General features: G+C 39.5%; 1 protein-coding gene across 1 annotated transcript in view; it reads left to right on the forward strand.

The window, feature by feature from the left end:
• The window catches only part of LOC133864777 (DNA mismatch repair protein MSH4), a 50371-nt gene extending 28000 nt beyond the window's left edge, over window positions 1–22371 (forward strand). Inside the window, exons 12-24 of the mRNA XM_062301191.1 lie at window positions 8714–8853; window positions 8961–9100; window positions 9196–9246; window positions 10300–10363; window positions 15395–15538; window positions 15628–15695; window positions 15858–15916; window positions 18170–18326; window positions 18410–18462; window positions 18539–18637; window positions 18947–19061; window positions 19182–19304; window positions 21629–22371. Coding sequence (XP_062157175.1) covers window positions 8714–8853; window positions 8961–9100; window positions 9196–9246; window positions 10300–10363; window positions 15395–15538; window positions 15628–15695; window positions 15858–15916; window positions 18170–18326; window positions 18410–18462; window positions 18539–18637; window positions 18947–19061; window positions 19182–19304; window positions 21629–21793 — 1378 coding nt within the window. The 3' untranslated portion in view covers window positions 21794–22371. The remainder of the gene's footprint in view (window positions 1–8713; window positions 8854–8960; window positions 9101–9195; window positions 9247–10299; window positions 10364–15394; window positions 15539–15627; window positions 15696–15857; window positions 15917–18169; window positions 18327–18409; window positions 18463–18538; window positions 18638–18946; window positions 19062–19181; window positions 19305–21628) is intronic.
• Window positions 22372–22870: the final 499 nt, after the last annotated feature.

Below are 22870 nucleotides of genomic sequence, written 5' to 3' on the forward strand. Positions count from 1 at the left end.
CGCACGAATAGACTCATACTCAGGCTTCAAGCTGAGAAGAAAACAAACCACATCCACATCTTGATGTTGCTTTTCCATAGTCTTTAGGTCGATGGAGAGCGGCTGATACATGTTCCTCTACTCACAGATTGCCACAACCTAATTGTAATCCTCGTCTACAATCTGAGCACCTTCCTGATTCAATGTGAGGCTCAATACTATTCAACATAAGAGAGATAATTTGATTGTCTTCCTGGTCCCAAAGTTGAGTGGAGATAGAGTTTGAAAGTTTCCCAATTTCAAATGATGATACAGATCTTTCTCTGTTAAGAATACCTCCACAGATGGCGCCCATTAGACATAGTTTTTCCCATTGAGTTTCACATAAGTCATAGGAGCATTAACCATAGGAGCCGAAGTGATCAAATCAGATTTAATGGCCATAGTGTATGTCTAATCCACCACATACTGTACTAACAACGACAATTAATCCCAAAAACTCGAACTAGAACCAAGAAAGCAGCAAAGAACCACAAAAACTAGATGGAAAACCCACTGACAGTACTGACATATGCCAAAAATACAAGAAACAGCTCCAAACCAAATCAAAACAACCAAAAAATTGCATAAATGAACAGAAACTGGTCTGATCCAGGCAAAATAACCAGAAATCTGACCTGAACTGGCTGAAATATGCCAAAACCGAACTAGAACTGGCCGAAAAATAAACCAACATAGTCTGAACCAGTCGAAAAACTCAAAGCAGCTTGAAGTGGAATAACCGGTAAGATGAGTCAAACCGAAGCGGGGTCAGGGTGACGAAACGGGTTGACCCGAGTTAGAATTGGGCAAAACAGGTTGGACCCGTTCTCGGTTTGGGCTATAGTGAAGTTGTGTTGGACAAACTAAACCATGGATGGGATATCCATGGATTATGAACAACTTGAATTAGGTTATGGATATCCTTATCCTAGATAAGGAAAAGTAAGCACCCGCAACCAAACAAGCTTCTTTTTCTCCGGAGCTCATTGGAATTTCTCTGGGACACTCGAACAATGTTGACAACCATGACGATGACAGTAGAAAAGTCAAACGGTGATTAAACCCATTCAAAATCCACTGCAACTATCGATGATTAAACACCCCCTACCCTTTGGGTGTTTTTCCTCCCGATTTGCCCTTGGATTGGGTGTTGGATGGTGATGAGGACGAGGATCAGTCCTTGGCAATTCTGGATGCCATTGAAGAGGATTTTAATTGAGAAGTTAAGGCTGTGTGTCCAAAGACAAACGGTAGGAGGGAGCTGTTGAATTTGGAAAGCTCCATTAACTACGGTGATACAAGCGCATTTTCTTGGTGAGGGAAATGCAAGGCTCACGTGCTATAGCATTGAGTGCTCCATATGGGTTTCGGGTTTGAGGGCTTTAGGTTCTTACGGGCTTGTTGGGTTTCTTTTTGTGGGCTAGTTTGGTTTTCCTGTGTAATTAGGGGCGCCTTACGTTTTTTTTAATAAAATTTTATTACTTATAAATAAATAAATAAATCACTGCAACTATCACTAAAACTATGAAACTTCCACTACCCTCTGCTTCGGCCACCAGAGACGGCACTAACAAACACAAAGAGCACCAACCAACCAGCCACCTTGCTTGAATTTTCACTGTGGGAAACACCTAAATCACAGCAGCCACGATCGTCGTTCTGCTGGTTACATCAAACCCACCAACTACGACAGAACCAATAATGGCGATGACTGCGACATCATACCATTGATGATCCTGACCTCAACACCATCGCTCGCTTAATGTGGGCATCAAGCCTAGTATATCAGTTCTCTTCACTTAGTAGCACATGTAGATTGGGTGAGAGAAAAGTAAGAAAAGAAAAGAAGGGGGAGCGAAAGAGCAAGGAGAAAAACCGAGGATCTCAGTAAAAGGAATTAAACCCTAGGCGATGATACCATGTTGTGAGGTTTGCATGAACAACATTAGAGAGAATGAGGAGACTTGTTTCCCTTACATAGCTTACCTTAGGGTGCGTTTGGGATTGCGATTTCGTAGAGAAAAAGTGCGATTTTAAATCAAATCGCAGAAAATGAACTGTTTGGAAACTGTGTTTTTAAAAAATTGTGATTTTGAAAACGTAGAAAAGTGTTTATTCAAATCGCAAGCAATGTGGTGCTTTTTTAAAAACGCAGTATTTTATAAGGCTAACTTGCGATTTTAAAGGCCAAACTGCGATTTTGCCAAACGCTTAACTGCATTTTTAAAAATCACTTTTTAAAATCTTACATTTTAAAATCGCTATTTTTAAATCGCACTTTTTAAAATCGTAAACTCAAACGGACCCTTACACATCTTACTACATACATTTTGATAAATACAACAATGACCAAAATACCCACAAAGCCTAACAAACTCTTCTAACACGGTTCATGTGGAAATAAAGAAGGATAAGTAGAATATCTACTTGGCCAAGCTCGCTTGAAGCCGTTTGCTTGGCCTAGATATATTTGGGCCGACCTTGGTCCAGAATTCTAGAATGAAACTCATGCAGCTCGGGCTGTGCTTTGCTCAGCCCAAATCTACCTATGCCAATTTTTTTTTTTTTTTTTTTTTTTTTTTTTTTTTTTTTATTTTCTATGTAAGCAAAGATATATATATATATATATATATATATATATATATATATATATATATATATATATATATATATATAATTATTTTTTGTTTTTTTTTTTTTAAAAAAAAAAAAACAAAAGAGAAAACCCACAAAACCCACAAACAGCCGAGTACCAAGATCCAAAGCCCAAACCCTAAACCTGCCAAAAACACCCTAGACTACATTACATCAACAGTCCTTTGGCCTTTACCCCGGCTAGAACGAACACTCCTAGCATCAAAGTTAATCGAAATAACATATGTATATATTTTGTGAATATTCGACCTATATACTATATAATTTGTATATCAAAACTCAACAAACATGTATTCCTTGGTGGTTGAACTGGTAGCTTTCAACTTCATGGTCCATAGTTTAACTCAGTTTGTAAGGCAAGTTCATGGTTTTCTGTAATTGACTATCATCTCTTTTATCTGCTGTTTCCAATTATGGGCCAACCTGAACACCACAGGCCGTGTTTGGGCTGAGATATGTTTATTTAACATTTTGGGTTGCTTTAGCTTTGATTGAGACACTTGTGCTTTGGGCTAAGTTTGGACAAGCCTCCTCTTGGTTCAACCCAGCCAGTTTACAGGCATATGTGCTCACTCAGCCGTGATTTGTCACACCGAATTTTATATAATGATGATTGTAGTGGTGATGCTAATAATTAGTGATGATTGAGGTATTAAGAGCTATGAGATTGTTTCTGTTATTAGGGTTTTATGAAAAGAAAGAGGAGGCACGTTATATTGTCTTACGTAGCCTACCTCACACATTATTATATAGGCTTTGGAGAATATTACAATGACCACAATACCCTCAAACCCTAATATATTATTCTAACACTCCCTCTCAAGCTGGAGCATATATATCATATAAGCCCAGCTTGTTACAAATACACTCTAACTGGTTCCGACACAAAGCTTTTGTAAACACATCAGCTAACTGGTCTCCAGACTTCACGTATGCTGTAGATATATCTCCATCGAGTATCTTATCTCTGATGAAATGACAATCAACCTCAATATGCTTAGTCCTTTCATGAAAAACTGGGTTAGATGCAATATGTAAAGCAGCCTGATTATCACAAAATAACGGAATAGGAGTAGGAGCTGAGAACCCAATCTCTTGAAGGAAATGTTGTAACCAGGTCAATTCAGTAGCAGTATGAGCCATTGCCCTGTACTCTGCTTCAGCACTAGATCGTGCCACTACTGTTTGTTTCTTACTCTTCCAAGTGACAAGATTACCACCAAAGAATGTGCAATAACCTGTAGTAGACCGTCTATCTGAAGGAGAACCTGCCCAATCTGCATCAGTAAAACCTTCTACTCTAAGATGTCCATTTGGTCTATATAGTATTCCTAGACCAGGGGCTCTCTTCAAATACCGAAGAATGCGAGTAACAGCTTCCCAATGTGAAACCCGAGGAGCCTCCAAGAACTGACTAACAACACTAACTGCATATGAGATATCTGGCCTGGTGATAGTAAGATAGTTCAACTTCCCAACTAGACGACAGTACCTGCCCGGATCTTCAAATAATTCACCTTCACCCTTCAATAATTTCTTATTTGGATCCATCGGAACATCAACTGGTCGAGAACCCAAGAGACCTGTCTCTTCTAATAAATCAAGTGCATACTTTCTCTGAGATAAGTTGATACCTGTTCGAGATCTAGCAACTTCAATACCTAGGAAATATCGAAGTTTGCCCAAATCCTTTGTATGAAACTGTTGTTGTAGAAACTGTTTTAAACGAGCAATGCCTTCTGAATCATCTCCAGTAATAAAAATATCATCTACATATACCACAAGAAATATATAGCCTGCACTAGTGTGTAAGTGAAATACTGAATGATCCGTCTGACATCTCTGAAGACCAAACTTCAATACTGCTTCAGAGAATTTTCCAAACCATGCCCTCGGTGATTGCTTGAGACCATATAATGCCTTTTTCAACTTACAGACACGGCCTGGATACTCCCCCTGAGCAACAAACCCAGGTGGTTGCTCCATATAAACCTCCTCATGCAAATCCCCATGCAAAAAGGCATTTTTGACATCCAATTGAAACAAGGGCCAATCCAGAGTAGCAGCCAAAGAAATAAGAACACGAACAGAAGAAATTTTGGCAACGGGTGAGAAAGTTTCATCATAATCAATACCATACGTTTGTGTATAGCCTTTAGCAACCAGCCGAGCTTTCAATCGGTCAACAGAACCATCAGGATTAAACTTAACTGTGAAGACCCATTTGCAACCAACAGTCTTCTTATGAGGTGGTAAAGGAACAAGCTCCCACGTCCCATTTTGATGCAAGGCGCTCATTTCCAATTCCATAGCTTGCCTCCAACCGGAGTGAGATAAAGCATCATGCACTGTCTTTGGAATGGAAATACTAGAGAGGTGGGAAATAAAACAAGATAGTGAAGGAGATAAAGAACTAGTGGATACAAATTGACTGATAGGATGGTTAGTAGTGCAAGAACGTGTACCTTTCCGTAGGGCAATGGGCAAGGAGTCTGATGCAGGTGGAAACACTGGATCTGAAGACGGTGAGGATGATGGTGGAGGAGCAGGAGCTAATGGGCGTGGTCAACGCGTATAAACTTGGAGTGGGGCAGGCGAGTGTGGTGGCGACAAGACTGGAGGAGCAGAGGCAGGCTCAGAGAGAAATGGAACAGGCAGCGGAATGAACGCAACATCAGGTGCAAGAAAAGAGTCACCCAAAGAAGTTGTAGCAGGGAAATAGGGGAGAGACTCAACAAATGTGACATCGGCGCTAGTGAAGTAGCGTCGAAGAACAGGACTATAGCAACGATATCCTTTATGAGTGGAGGAATATCCAAGAAATACACATTTAGTAGCACGAGGGTCAAGTTTATCAAAACCGGGACCTAAATTATGGACATAGCAAATACACCCAAATACCTTAAGGGGCAAGGAGAACGGGGAGGAAGAAGGATATAAAAGGGAACGAGGAGAAACACCATCTAAGACCGAGGAGGGCATCCTATTAATGAGATAACAAGCAGTGAGAACAGCATCACTCCAAAATTGTTTGGGGACATGCATATGAGACAAGAGACAACGTGTAACATCCAATAAATGATGATTCTTGCGTTCGGCCACACCATTTTGTTGTGGAGTGTGAGCACAAGAGGTTTGATGGATAATGCCTTTATCAGACAAATAAGAGGTAAAATGACCGGATGTGTATTCTTTGGCATTATCCGAACGCAAGAGACGGATTTTCTGAGCAAATTGAGTTTTAACCATATTGCGGAAAATTTGAAAAATAGAGAATAGCTCAGTACGATTTTTCATTAAAAATAACCATGTCATACGGGAAAAATCATTCACAAAAGTCACAAAATAATGGAATTTATTGGACGCGATATTAATGGGACCCCAGACATCAGAATGAACCAACTCAAAAGGACTCGAAACCCTACGGACAACTCTAGACGGAAAAGAAACACGACAATGCTTACTAAGCTGACAAGCTTCACAAGACACAGACAACTCAGAACAAAGACTTGGGACTTGATGCTTCAAAGTAGGAAGAGACGGATGACCAAGACGACAATGCCATTGAAGAGCGGAGGCCGAGGACTGCAAAGCGCGAGAGGCGGGTGTAGGTGCGAGGTCCAGATAATATAAGCCACCAACTTCATGCCCCATGCCAATCATCCTCTTCGTCTTGAGATCCTGAAATATGCACAAAGAGGGGTAAAAACTAACTGAACAATGAAGGGCTTTGGTAATTTTACTAATAGATAACAAATTAAAGGGAAAACCGGGAACATGTAGAATAGACAACAACTCAATGTCAGGACTCAAATGGGTAGTGCCTGAGCCGGCCACTTGGGAGAGGGAACCATTAGCAAGAGTGACACTTTTAGGTGTAACAACAGAATGATAATCAGAAAGGGAAGTGGACGAACCAGTCATGTGTTCATTTGCGCCAGAATTGATAACCCATGGGTTGCTAGTGGAGGATAAAAGACAGTGAGATGCAGTACCTGACTGAGCAAGAGTAGCAGTGGAAGAGGAAGAAGCTTGCTTATGGGCCAAGAACTGAGCATACTCATCTTTCGGAATGGAGATGACATCACACTCCAAATTGAGGCTGGATGGAGCAGGGGGTCCAGAGGTGGCTAGAGAATCTGCTTGAGAAGACACTTGATTGGCAAACCCAGATGGTGTGCCATGTAGATCCCAACAATAATCCACAGAATGATTGTTTCGGCCACAATGAGTGCATTTGCGAGACCCACGACCGCCCGTACGACCACTACCTCGAGAATCACGTCCACCGAGAAAACCACGACCACCTCTACTGACACGTCCTCCACGGGAACTACCAGAACCACCACGGGCAGCAATAAAAGCAGCGCGATCACCCTCACGGTCAGAATTCAACACAGGGCCATGATCAAATAGAGTAGCACGCTGAATACGAGAAAAAACCTCAGGAAGAGATGGGAGATCTGAACTACCCAAGATCTGTGCACGAACTGACTCATACTCAGGTTTCAAACCGAGAAGAAAGCGAACCACATCCACATCTTGACGTTGCTTGCCCATTTTCTGTAGATCAGTTGAGAGTGGTTGATACATGTCCCGCTCCTGACAGATGGCCACAACCTGATTGTAATACTCGTCCATAGGCTGAGCACCTTGCTCGAGTCCAAAGTATTGTTTGCAGACTTCATAAATGCGAGTAATATTGCCAGTACCAGAATACATATGACTAAGATGATCCCAAATATCCTTGGCAGTAGGAAGATAAATACACGAGGATCCAATGTGAGGTTCAACACTGTTCAGCATAAGAGAGATAATCTGATTGTCTTCCTGATCCCAAAGGCTGGTGGAAGTAGAATCAGTCGGTTTGCCTGATTGCAAATGAGTATACAAACCCTTCCCGCGCAAGGATACCTCAACAGAACGTGCCCAATAGACATAATTTTTGCCATTTAATTTCACGGATGTCAGTGGTATATTACCCATAGAAGCCGAAGTGGGTATATCTAATTTAGTAGGAGTAGTCATGCTGAGTCGAAACTACCCCAAAGTGTACCAACAAGAAGAAGAAAGCCCAAAAACACAACACAAGCAATAAAGTGTGTAAAATGGGCCTGAACCAAGCTGAACCGGTCTAAAATGGGCTGAACCGGGTCGGGAACTGGATGAACCGGATCTGGAACTGGCTGAACCGGATCTGGAATGTCTGAACCGGGTTTGGAACTGGATGAACTGGATCGAGTTAAAAGCGGGTCGGGTTGACCGGAACACGGAGTGGGCGGAACTAAACCGAATGGACTGGGCTGACCCATGCGGGTTTGAGTGACCCGGCCCGACGCAGGTCCTCTGCAGCGACAACCGAGACGGCCGGTGACCACGTCAGTCCAATCTCCACTGAACCCACGCACTGAACAACCACCGGGAGAGCCACACCACCACTAAACGTGGCTCCGGCAACCGCAGACGACGTCAACCTCCACAGACTGCACCGACGCCACCACTAAGCACAGCTCCAGCCATCGCAACCAACACCGGCGACAACCAACAGAGCAAACCAACGGAGCAAACCATGACGGCGAGATCACGCCACTAATAACCGTGATTGCGCCACCGCCGCTTGCCAGACACGGGCATGAAGCCCAGTGCCTTAGATTCCTTCGAGATACAGCACAATCAGGTCTTTGGAGTTTCTATGGTTCTGTCGTGAATGACGACAAACAAGGGAAAAGAAAAAAAATAATAATTTAGAGAATAGGGTATAGTATGAAGAACGGAATTAAACCCTAAGATTAAACCTTAGGCTCTGACACCATGTTATTAGGGTTTTGTGAAAAGAAAGAGGAGGCACGTTATATTGTCTTACGTAGCCTACCTCACACATTATTATATAGGCTTTGGAATATTACAATGACCACAATACCCTCAAACCCTAATATATTATTCTAACAGTTTCAATCATGGCACCAACTTTGTCATGTGTATGATACCCCATAAACAGCCATGTTCGAATATTCTCAATAAGCTGTACTTATTTCAGGATTGGAGAGGTGATTGATGAAGACGTTCTTCATGCACGGGTTCCTTTCGTTGCCCGCACACAGCAGTGTTTTGCTGTCAAGGCTGGAATTGATGGACTTTTGGATATAGCAAGGAGGTCCTTTTGTGATACTAGTGAAGGTTTTTGTACAACCAATTGAGTCAATTTTCTTTGTCTTCCTGGTCTTCTTGTGTATACCACTGCAGTGTAAGGTCGACCTAAAAACTATTCAATATTAAATTGACAGCCATACATAATCTTGCAAACAAGTATCGTGAAGATTTCAAATTGCCCAATTTGAAACTCCCATTTAACAATAGGCAAGGGTTTTACTTTAGCATACCACGGAAGGATATTCAGGGAAAGCTTCCTAGCAATTTCATTCAGGTTGGGCATAAGATCTTTTCTTGGTACTTTATTATTTGTGAGGATTTCCTTAGTAATAATTTCTTATAATCATATGATTATGCGACTTAAATCAGGTCTTGAAACATGGGAACAATATGCATTGCTCAACTCTGGAACTTGCTTCTGTGAGTATTATGATCATTTTAACATTAGTCTATTCAATGTATCATGTTTTAGTGGTCATGAGATGGTGAGAAATTTACTCAATCTATTAGTATATGAAGTGACAATTATACTATTTTTCAAGCCACCTGATCTTAATAGTAACCCCGCCCCCCGCCCCCCCAATCATATTCATTAGAGTTGTATTTGTAATGCTGTTGATGTGCATTTGATTGGTCTAGCTGTGATGACTCATGCCATATCAAATGTGGGATGATCCTAATGTTGCATATTAATCTTCATTAAAAGTGAGGTGGTAGTGATATGTTTCAATTCACCACGGATTCCTAACCTTGACATCGATCGGGTTTAAATGGGGTGTTGCAATCTTGCAGAAAACATTTTGAGATATAATCTTGACAATGTTGGGGGGATAAGTATTGGAAAAGAAAATAACTTACTCAGCAGGATGTTCATTAAATACCAACTCAATCATGGAAACATTTCCTTTCATATACAGCATGTCATTGACATTTTATCTTGGACACACATGTTGGCAGCCGAGGTGATGTTTCATTTCAAACTTTTTATGATAGGTTGATTAATAGTGTTTTAAAAAATAGGCAATGAATGTTATTGGAATTTGAGCATCAATGCTAATCTATTTATTCATTATTGTGGTCAACATGTGGTAAAATTAAGTGTATTATGATATTTAATAGGAGAAATGCTACATTCACTTCCAAGTCTATACTCCCAAGTGCATACTCCCCGATGTGGCAGTGAAAATTCAAATTTAATAGTGATTTTCACTGCCACATCAGGGAGTGTACATTTGGGAGTGTATGTAGCATTTTTCATTTAATAGTGGAGCTTGACTTTTGACCATGTGTTAACCTACATGTGTGTGTCTATGTGTGGAGTTCGACCTTTCACCATGTGTTAACTTATGTATGTGTGTGTCCATGCTTGCGTGCTAGTATATCACTACGGTATGTATTAGTCATCCATTTGTGGATCCTGTCTCAACTTTGGACAAATTATCCATACTTTGATCCATTCAATGAAACTTGCAGTTAAATATTCGAAACAAGTCTGCAGCTGCGGAGTGCTATATACGAACTGAAGTTTGCCTGGAAGGTTGTACTGAATTGCTGATAAGTGTATTCTTCTATATTGTTAACTTCATGAGTTGACATTATCTATATCTATGGTGAATCATACATATAATTGCTTAAATTCCATTTAGTGAATTGGAACAGGATCTGTAGTCCAATAAAATCAGGTAGGTTGGGAGTTCACAACTTCATTTAGTTTAATCGAGCTCTTTTGGGAAAATGGGTGTGGAGGTATGCTAGGGAGAGAGAGAGGCATTATGGAGATCGGTGATTGAAGCGAAATTTCAAAGTTTAAGGGGTGGTTGGTGTTCTAAAGAGGTTTTGGGTACTTTTAGAGTGGGCGTGTGGAAACATGTTAGAAGGGGGTGGTATAAGTTTTATAACTTTGTTTGATTTGAGGTGAGGGTTAATAGACTTTGAAGTTCAATACTTTCTATTGATGTGTATGAACGTATATATAGAGGAAGAGGTTATATGAACTGTGATCAATTACATAAACCTATCTAGAGTTTGAATTACAAACATAGAAACAAAATTCTATCTATATTTAAATGAATCGAACTGGCCGGAACCGACTGCAAAATGAATCGAACTGGCCTAAACCGGGCCGAACCAGCCGTAAAGTGAATCAAACCTTCCCGAACCGGCCAATAAATGAATTGAAGTGGACTGGATTGGCAGAAATACGATGAACCACACTGGGTGGTGACCGGAACTAGTAAATTGAAGTGGGTCGGCCTAACAAACCGGGTTGTTCGATATAGGAACCGTTCTGACTCGACTTGGAGTTGAGGTGAACTGGCCTGACCCGTTCTCGGTTTGGGCTGGACCCAGCCCAAACTAAAATGCGAATAGCCTTATCCTTACTTGAGCTTGGGATACCCTTATCCCAGATAGGAGACAAGGAGCATTCATAACCAAATTGACTTCAGCTTCTCCGATAGCCACTGAAAAGTTGCCGAAGTAACCCAAACTGTGCCGGCGACCACTGTGACAAAGTCGAAAGGAACCACAGCTGATCACAACCGCGCAATATCTTGAAGATGGAAAGATTATCTCCCTGATTTTAATATTTTATTATTTATTTTCATAGTAGGTTCTAGGTTTTCCCTATTTAATCAATGTAGCCTTATGGCACAATATCAAATAATCGAGTAATCATAATATTTATGTAGTTTTTTCTACATGGTATTAGAGCGTGTTTAGATCCTTGGCTAAACCCCTCTTTTTTTTTCTTTTTTTTTTGGTTTTCTTCCGTTGGTAGTAGCACTGCCCGTGCCCACACGGGCAATGCCTTGATAAGAGCTCTAAAAAGAGTTGTACATAGTGAACGTCTCTAGTTGGAAAGGAAAAAAATTCGTTTATCGTGTGTTTTCACAGTGGTTTGTTGTTGGTGTGCCTTGCACAGTGGTGCTCGATGTTTTTCTGGCTTGTCTATTTTCTTGTCTATTTTATCCGGTTCAGTGAGTTTTCCTGACCAGTTCAGCAAATTTTATACCGGTTCAAGGGGTTTAGTGACTGTTGAGAGCACTTTCTTGCCGGTTCAAAGCATTCTCTTGCCGGTTCAGAGCATATTCCAGCCAATTCATTAGAGCAACCATTAGGTTTGTTGCTCAAGGGGAGTACTAGAGTAAGTTACAAGTTGCAGTTGTTGGTTTCTTCAAACGTTGTTGTTGGTATTGATGATAAATAGTTTCTTTTTATTCTCCCTTGAGCTTGAGCCCAAGTGATTTTGTGTTGGAGCTATTTAGTTGGATTTGAAAACTCACAAAATGGGAATAGAGAGTCAGGTGACCTCCCATAGTGAGAATCCAACCCTGCACACAAAATTGAGCGATTTAGTTGGATGTCTGAAAAATGGGGATAGAGAGTTAGGCGACATCCTATAGTGAGAGTTCAACACTCCATACACGAGGCTCAAGATGTCGGGGCACTTGTTGGAGATTTTGTGGCCGTCCTACAATAAGTCTAAAGGGGTCCTTCAGAAGATATCATCTGGACACCATATGTGAAGACATGAGAACAACTTGTAGATAGAGAACAACTTGCAAATATCCTTGACAAAGGGAATGTCTAGCAATGTTTTTCATTCAGCTTTATGCAAGCTAAAGCATACAAGACATCTATGACTCAGCTTGAGGGGGAGTGTTGAAGATGGAAAGATTTTCTCCCTAATTTCTCTCCTTAATTTGATTATGCTTTGATTGTCATATTTTATTATTTATTTCCATAATAGGTTCTTTGTTTTTCCTATTGTTTTTTTTATAAAGTAAATCTTTTATAACGAACCAGGAAATCGACAAAACTAAGGGAAAAATGAGACAAAAAAGCTACCGTCCAAAGATAGAGTATGTAAGAACAAAGCTAAAATATTTTCCATGAAACTTTCCATGTCCTTGAAACACTTAAGATTTATGTCCTTCTACACACCAAAAAATGCAGATTGGCACCATCTTTCAAATCGCAACACTCTTCGGCCTTTCAGAATTCCGCCAACAGGCAAACAAGTCGATAACTCTTCTAGGCATAACCCAAGACATATTAAATAGAGTGAAGAGAGAATTCCATGGAGCGGAAGCCACATCACAGTGAAGAAGAAGGTGGTCCACTGATTCCCTATTTCTCAGCATCTATCCACTATGATAACATGCCTCTTTCTAAGATTATCTACTGTAAGGATCTTGTCTGGGGCTGCTGACCACGCAAAAATAGCCGCCCTTGAAGGAGCCTAAGTCTGGCACACTCTTCCAAGGAAAGCAGCTATCTTCCGAGCAAGCTAGGGAGCTAAAGGAGGACTTGTCCTTGAACAGGTCTCTCTTGGAAAAGACCCACCAAAGCCTATATGCGCGACTTCTACTCGCAATAGCTGAGTACAACACTTGGAAGAAGGAAGTAAAGACATCCACTTCCCAATCATGCGCTTCTCTAACAAAGCTTACGTTTCACTGAGTAGAACCACCCAAAATTTCCATATTATCCACAACTGAGACATCCTTCGTATAAGCAATACCAAAGAGAACAGGAAACGCTTCCTTCAGAATTTATTCCCGCACCATAGATCATGCCAAAATTTTGTTCTAACCCTATCCCCCACCCCAAACCTAACAAATCCAAAGAAAGTCTCCCACCCTTTCCTGATGTTCTTCCACAATCCCACTCCAAATGCACCTACAGGCTCAAGGGAGCACCACCCGCCCCACAAACTGTCAAACTTGAAGTCCAGCGCAACTCTCCACCAAGCATCTCTCTTAATCCCAAACCGTCACAACCATTTACCTAACAGAGCGCGGTTGAACATCACCAAGTTCCTGATACCCAACCCTCCCTCTGAAATTGGGGTACAAACCTTAGACCAACTCACCAAGTGATATTTAAATTCTTCACCAATCCCACCCCACACAAAATCCCGTTGTAACTTCTCAATGCGAGCAGCAACACTCTTCGAGAGAGGGAATAAAGACAAGTAATACGTAGGTAAATTGGAGAGGGTCCTCTTAATAAGGATGACTCTACCACCCTTTGAGAGGTATAACCTTTTCCAACTGGCCAATTTATGCTTTATCTTCTCGATTACACTATCCCAAATATGAGTAGACTTATAGGAAGCCCCCAATGGAAGACCAAGATACTTCACCGGCAGGGTTGCGACTCCACACCCTATGATTCCGGCTAACCTTCCCACTTGATCTACATTCCCCAATGTATCCATATGGCACAGTATCAAGTAATCATAATATTTCTCCTTTATTTTTTCTACACAATATCCACCAATACCCACTCATTGAAATCACCAAACCACCACTACAGTTGCCTCCGGCCACCGCAGATGGTACCAACCACCACAAATATCATTGACTGACTACACAAACCAACTACCCTGATGCATTCGTTTAAAAAAGGGAACAACTTAAACCCCAATAGCCATGAGCACAGCTTTGTTGGCTACACCAAACCCACCAACAACGACTGAGCCAACCATGGCGATGATGGCGACATAACACCACTAATGACAATGATCTCGGTGCCATTGCTCTCCTAACACGGGCATTAAGTCTAATACTTCAGTTTCCTTCGATCACAAGCAAGACGAGTGGGCGAGAGAGAAGAAAAAAAAAAAAAAAAAAAAAAAAAAAAGAAGAACGAAAAGAAGGAAAGAGAAAGACACAATATTAGGGAAAGGATTAAACCCTAGGCTCTGATACCATGTTTAGAAGTTTGCATGGAAAATATTAGAGAGAAAGAGGAGGCTAGTGCAACTTACATAGCCTACCTCACACATCTTATTATATAAGTTTTGAGAAATATGACACTGACCAAAATACCCCCAAGCCCTAATACACTCTTCTAACAGGAGTGAATTTCTTCTTTATTATTGGAATCCATGATAGTTTAATTCATATCTATAGCTTGACTGTTAAATTTTCCAGACCTTTTCATAACTAAATCTTTAGAAAAACCACCAACCTTTTAGATACTAAATTCTCATATGCAGGAGGTTGTTAGATTACTGTCCTTGTCATTGTGTCTAATGCATAAATTTTATTTTTTTGTTATTTCTCTTATTTACCTATGTAGTTAGATGTAGTTTTGTTCTAACACTTTTATATTAATGCCATTAGTATCTCGTGTATGCACTGCAGATACCAACAAAAGCTTAGTGCTATTCAATGCCAATTCTTGAATTCCATTTATCTTTAAAACTTGGGATATATGTATATGTTACTCTTGGCATTTTTATACATATAAAATGTTTGAGGATTTGGGTAAATGATTAAACAAAGTCTTTAGACGTGTGCACCTTTCTTTTTTAAGTTTGTTATGCCCTTGGTAAAAAGTGTTGTTATACTTTGTGGATATATATTTACTTCATGGTATGACATTCAACACTTTTAGATGCCATACGGGAGGATGTCTTTGTGGATAATCATTTGGGTAAATGATTAAACAAAATCTTTAGACGTGTGCACCTTTCTTTTTTAAGTTTGTTATGCCCTTGGTAAAAAGTGTTGTTATACTTTGTGGATATATATTTACTTCATGGTATGACATTCAGCACTTTTAGATGCCATACGGGAGGATGTCTCTGTGCTCACTCTGCTTGCGGAGGTCTTATGCCTTTTGGATATGATTGTCAATTCATTTGCTCATACAATATCCACTAAGCCTGTTGATCGATATACCAGACCAGAATTTACGGGTAAGCGATTTGGTTTGTTCTGGCATATTCTCTAGTGACTCTTGGAAGTGAAATACGGGATATGCCTAAACGTGTCACACATCTGTCAGATAATGGCCCAATGGCTATTGATGGTGGAAGGCACCCCATCCTGGAAAGCATACACAATGACATTGTCGTATGTATTTTTCCATTTTTGATAGTTTGATTTCTTGTGTCAGATTCTTTCTTATGTAGGACCCTTTCTTTCCTTTTTCTTTTTCGACCTCCGTTTTTTTTTTATTTATTTTTTTCAAATATTCTGCAGTACCTATGGAGTTGAATCTTTTTCATTTTGCAGCCCAACAATCTCTTTCTCTCAGAAGCATCAAATATGGTGATTGTCACGGGGCCAAACATGTAAGAAAATGTTTCCGTTGAAGTTGTTCCATGCATGTAGATTGAAGCTTTTCATACATTGCGTGTTTTCCTTGAGAATATCTTGTTATCTTTTCATTTTCTTTTACTGTTTGGAAAAAAAATAGGAAAATATCAGGGAAAAAAAGAAGAGAAAAACTTAGCTTTGTTCAATTGGTTACTGGTAGAACACATGATGTAGTTTTGCATCCCAGGATGTGGTACTTATGCGTGCATAAATCTATAAGATAATCACCAGCAGCACCAAATAACCATCAATTACCTACATTCAGGTAGCTGCCACTCATGTAAAAGAAACAAGTTTAATCAAGTGAAATGAAATAAAAATTACCCAAAAAATGCCCCCAAAAACGTGCTTGTCTTTAGATATGTACCCTTAAAATTTGCATTTTAGCTTAAAAAGATGAAGGAGTAATTATATTTTTCTCCCACGAACTACCAGCCTCCATCAATATGCCCCCACGAACTGACACTCTCACCACCTGACCACATTGAACTACCATTTACTTACCAAAATTCTCCTTTCGTCAGTCAATCTCTTGAAAAAACTTGAAATGACTCAAATACTCTAACTGTATAATCAAAATTTACATATAAATACTGTCAAAATTAAACAAAGGAAAAAAAAAAAAAAGGGGGTGGCTGCCACCAATAGGGGAGGAGGTGGCGCCGGCCACCTTCGGCATGGCTCGCCGCCACCCCCGGCTTGCATCTGGGGTGGCTCGCGAACCACCCCAAAGCAAGCTCAAGGTGGCCGCGCGGCCACCCCATAGGCTCGCAGGCCACCCTCTCTCCCGGCAGCAGCGACCCCCATCCTTTTCCTTATATATATATATATATATATATATATATATATATATATATATATATATATATATATATATATATATATATATATATATATATATATATATATATATATATATTCTTTAATATTTTAAATTTTTAGGTTATATATTTTTTGAGATTTTATATTTTTCATATGTTTGTATTTTTAGGTTTGATATTTTTTATTAATTAAACAAAATTTAACGTCTAAAAATAGAATATTTCATCCGATTTAACGAGATTCCCTAACAGCGTGGGGTTTTGGTAAGTAAATGGTAGTTCGATGCGGTCGGGTGGTGAGAGTCAGTTCATGGGGTCATATTGATAGAGGCTGGTAGTTCATAGGGGAAAAAGGTGAAGAAGCCCTAGAGCTTTGCATCAAATGAACAGTTATATATTACTTGGCATCAATTTTTGGATTTTTAGAAGACATGCTTATGAAATGTAAAGTTTAGTCTTTTTTTTTTAATTATATATATATATATACACACGACAAGTATCTATATTTGTGAATCAGTTATATTTTTGCATAAATTGACTTACTACACTTACAACATATGTAATGTCGGAACGGGTGTGAGACAGACAAACTAACAGGCCAAACCAATTGTTGATATCTACATTTATCCACCAGAGGTCTACAGCCAGCTTCTGCAAACACTTATCATCCCCTACCATATTACTCTTATCTACGACAAGGTCAGCCATGCCCTTCCTTCCAGCACTTACACTTTCTTCCTGTAACCCATGGTTTCCATTAGCCCAACATTTCCACTTGTTTCTACCACCTGAATCAATGGAGCAGCACCAACCTACATGAAAAGCCCTCAGACAAGAACTCTTCCAGCCACCTACCGGCTCAAAACAGTTTGAATTTCAAGATAATACCGATTTTGAAAGGGCCAGCTTGATTTCAAGCTAAAAACAAGAACAAACCACCTCTCTTCTTCCTTTTCTCTTCTTCTACTTGTTTCTTTTGGTCTTCTTTGGTGCAGAGTAGTAGAGCTAGAAGAGACGCCAGGGGGAGGGGGACAGATAGATGAGCGTGAAAGACCATGAGAGAGCTTCATCTCTCTATGAGATCTACAGTCTTGAATGCATTCGATCCTTTATTGCAAATATATTTTGTGTATCCTAAACAAACGAGGCACAGATAACTGTACTTATAAGGGAGGTGAATATGTATTTTTATCATCGTACCGTAGGTAATATCTTGAACATTATGGGTGTAAACCATAGAGATTTTTGTCATATACATTTCTTCTGCATGCAGTCCTTTGTCTTAGATTAATCACTTTAGCTAAACTTTCACAGCACACGCACGCACACGCCTACGCGCACACGCGAAGAATGTGTACACCTATGGATATATTTTGCTTAATTTTGTTTATATATTGTTTCCTTCAGGAGTGGAAAAAGCACTTATCTTCAACAAGTGTGTCTTATAGTTATTCTTGCTCAAATCGGTTGCTATGTTCCTGCTTGCTTCTCAACTTTACGGGCAATCGATCGTATATTTACAAGGATGGGTACAGTGGATAATCTTGAATCGAACTCCAGTACGGTACATATACCATCTGACTTAGTTGAATATAATTTATTTATAAGAGCAAAAGATCATGTTTTTATTCTATATGAGTGTTACAGTTCATGACAGAGATGAAAGAGACAGCTTTTGTTATGCAAAATGTCTCCAAAAGGTAATATACTATACGATGTTTATTAACCCTTGGAATGTGTAATAATTTATGTATACATCTGTTTTATTGGATATAGGAGTCTGATTATTATGGATGAGCTTGGGAGGGCTACGTCTTCCTCTGATGGTTTTGCAATTGCATGGAGCTGCTGCGAATATCTGTTATCTCTGAAAGCGTAAACTCTTTTCTGGTGTACCAATTATTATGTTATTTATGAAAAAAAAAATGAAAAAAATGCAGTTCATGCAATCAAACCTTAAATGGCCACTCTATCTGACATGGTATATTAACAAATTATTTCATTTTAAAAAATAACATATATTTGTATGATGTAAACAGAGAAATTAATTTTTATTAAATACTAGAGAAACATTAATTTTCCAAAATAAACAGATTGCAGCAATTATGGCAGGTAATAGTTATCTCGTCCATGTGCATTTGTAAACAATTGAATTAAAGTACTGTCTTTCTTGATGTTCTTCAGGTATATTATATTTTCTACTCATATGGAGAATCTGTCTGAATTAGCACCCATCTATCCAAATGTGAAAATTCTTCACTTTCATGTTGACATAAAAAACAGCCGCCTAGATTTCAAGGTAGGATTTTATTTTATTTTATTTTTGAGTGAGATCCACATAGGATATCAGAATTTGCTATAATCTTTTCTTTTTTAGCACTTTTCTGTTCCTAGCTGAGAATCCGATTTACTTACTCAGTTTCAACTTAAGGATGGTCCAAGACATGTACCACACTATGGCCTATTGTTAGCAGAAGTGGCAGGTTTACCGAGCTCAGTGATTGAAACAGCCAGAAGCATCACATCCAGGATGGCGGGAAAGGTGAGTAATAATATCAGGACATAAATGTTTTGTTGAATGGCCACAGATCTTCTCTTCTTTTTTCTTTTTTTTTTTTGTTTTGGGGGGGGGGGGGGGATGAGGGTAAGTGTTTGTGTTGATTAAAAAAAAATTAAAGGTATGCCACAAAACACAAAACAAACATTAGATGTCGAGCCCCTAATGCACATTAAAGTTACTACCGTAATGCTTTATCTTAGCTCTAGACCACCAACCCTCACAACTCGAGGGACTAAGTTGGGAAAATAACTAAGGGGGTTATCGAAGTGAAAGCTCAGAGTCTAGTGTGCCTCTTACCATCTTTCATATGATGAATTTGCCCTAAATTTTTTCTTGGATCTCCTCCTTGGCCATATTTTCCTTTGCAACAAGGTTAGGATATATGTTCGAATTTTCTTCTTGACCTCATCACTAATGATGCCTCATCTTGGCAATACCGTAAAGTTTTAAACTTTAGGAAGGAAAGTATTTGTCGTTTGCAAACTAATATGCATCTGATGCACATAATACGCAGCAGAAAACACCACGACCAAAGCTTCTAGTTTTGCTCAAGTCACAACTCAAAAATCAAATTTATTCAATAGGTATGAATAACATGAAGAGAAGACGTACCTCTTATTCTTAAATCACAAACTAAATTAGTTTCTGCTCTTGGAACGCCTATGATCTTCTCCTCAATGACTATTCAATGGCCAGGAAAGTGGGATCCTATATTCAACCACCGATGGCCGGCCACCCCTATAATAGGGTATACATAGCTTGAGGAAGGACCTAAGGGAAAAAAATAAAACCTAGCTCTAATGGAATTTAGACTCCTATTATCTCATAACTAGCTTAAAGTTACTATTAATTATATTTTATTTCACTATAGAAATATAATTTCAAGACTTTATTTAATTGTGCAAGAGCTCCCTGACTACTAATATTTTTTTTGATAAGTAATAAAGTTTTATTAAAAACACGTAAGGCTTTCCTAAGCACACAGGAAGTATACACAACAACAGCTAAAGCAACCCACAAAAAGAAAGAAACCCAACAAACCCTCAAACCCGAACCCTCAAGAAGCATTCCCCACTACAGAACGTGAGCCTTGCCTTTCCTATGCTGAGTTGACGTGCTTGCATCACCGTAGTTAATGGAGCTTACCAAATTCAAAATCTCCCTCCTACCTTTGGACTTCAAGCGCGCAACCTTAATTTCTCGAAGAAAGTCCTCTTCAAAGGCATCCAGAACCGCCAAGGACAGATCCTTGTCCTCAACACTATCCACTTCCTAGTCCAATGCCAAGTTGGGAGAAAGAACACCCAAAGGGTAAGGGGAATCTCCAACCTCCCCACCCAAATCTCATCTCCCTGCACCCACACAACCACCTCTCTAGACGGATCAAAACCTACTAACCACTTTTGAGATTCGGAAAAACCATTCACCCTGAAATCATCACCTTTTTCGATAGTACGAGTGACGCAACCACTCGGGGGGGAGGGAATCCCTATCAACCAATCTTCCTTAATGTCCAAAGTCAACGACGACACGATCGACTCTAAAAGCAAGGTATGAGGAGTAGAAACTTTCATAGCCGGGCTCGTGTTTATAAACCCCCTCCGAAGGAAACCCTTCTATGAATTAGATGGCTTAACAATATCCTTCATGGAATATGCCACTTCCGCAGAATCCATCACTGGAAGCACTGCAGTTGCTTCCTCAGCTGAAAAACTGACAAGCAACCTTAATGCTGCCACTGATTTTGCAAATAAATTCTCATCCAAATACACTGTTCTGCCTTCCATTGCCTTCTTTTAGTACTTTTGAAATGACTTAGATATCGGTGACTCAGAAAAAGAACGAAGCCTCTCTACCAACTCAGTCGCTCCTGAATAAGAAACTTGTGAAGGGGCGAAGATGGGTTGAGAAGACCCCTCAGGTCTGAGCTGAGAGGCCAAACAAGCACTACCGGAGCTGCTTGGCAAAGGAGGAGAGGTACCAAAAGAACAAAACCCAAAAACAGAACTAACCGGTGTCGGAGAAATCCCGTGTCTTGTGACAAGCATTCAAAGACACCAAAGACAACACCTTCGGTGTCAGAAAGGGGAGAAAGACGAACCATAAAATAACAGGATTCATCTAGCGTTCCACTCCCATGGTGTTTAAAAGCATATTTTTACCTGTTAAGCTTTGTTAAAAGTGATTGAAGTTGAAATCCTTTAGGTACTGTCCTCTTTTTACTTGATATGATTTACCTACTGAATTTCTCTGATGACACGGAATGGAGTTCTTCATGAACTGTAAAAAAGATTTTCAATTTCTAGGAAATGAAGAGGATGGAAGTAAACTACCTGCAGTGTCACCCAATCCAGATGGCTTACTATGTTGCTCAACGACTGATATCTTTGAAGTATTCCAACCAAGATGAGGATTCAATCCGTCAAGCATTACGGGATCTTAAAGAGCAGTATATTGATGGAAGGCTCTAGAGAGCTTGGGTGTAACACACTTCCATGCTTGTTTCTTTTCTTCTTCTTCTTTTTTAGCTATAGAATAAATGTAACTACTTTCTGGCGTAAAGGCGAATGATCATGATCTCTACGGATTAGCTGAAAGGCAGAACGTGTTGATTCAATTTTCTTTAGATGAAGTATGATATCCAAAAGAAAACTATACCCCTAAAAAATAAAATACAAAACTGAAACAACAAAAAGAAAAAAGCATGAGCAACAAAAGTAACTACATTAAGAGGGGACTCAAGTTTTCCCATGGGTTAATGCTCCCAGTCACAAAGCGGAAAGCAAGTTGATATACATATTCCTTTTCTTCGGTGCCTAATTGATATGGTCTTAGCCTGTTGAGCACTCCCTGGTGGATGGGCACTTTCTCGATTTTTGTTGGGCACCAGACACTCTCAAGGCGGGGCCGGTTCCATATATTGTGAAGGCGAAGGCAACAATTTAAAATGAGGCATTTTTATTTTTAAATATTAAATAATTACTATTTTTCTAATTTTTATTTTCCTTTCATCTATTTGATGCATTGTTGCTAGTCCCTTCCCTCCCCATTATAATGCAGATTAAGCGTATAAAAAGAAGGAAAAATTGTACCGTTAGTCCCTCTAGTTGGCTTAAATTACAAATCGTTCATTGTCGTAGCAAAATTTATTTAGAGACTCTTATGTTTAGCTTAATTTATAAATCACTCTCTCGAGTCAAATTCCGTTAAAAATTTTGACAGATTCTGTTAGGCGCCACGTCAACGCCAATAATATAGCGACATGTAAGGTTATAAATAGTGGGCACTCATTGTAATAGCCTGCACTCATTGTAATAAAGTATCATTTAAATAAAAAAAAAATAAAAATGTAAGGTTTGTTTTCTTCTATTAGTTTTTTAGAGAACTTGTAAACTTATTAACGATTCTTCCTTGTGGCGTTCAAATTTTATACCTTCGGTTCGTGATTCAATTATAATCATTGGGTTGGGGTTTGTTACTTTATACCTTCGGTTCGCATTTTATTTATAAATGTTGGGTCGGGGTTTTCTATCAAATGTAACAACCTG

Source organism: Alnus glutinosa, chromosome 3 (assembly GCF_958979055.1).
Source record: "Alnus glutinosa chromosome 3, dhAlnGlut1.1, whole genome shotgun sequence".
NCBI classification, from domain to species: domain Eukaryota; kingdom Viridiplantae; phylum Streptophyta; class Magnoliopsida; order Fagales; family Betulaceae; genus Alnus; species Alnus glutinosa.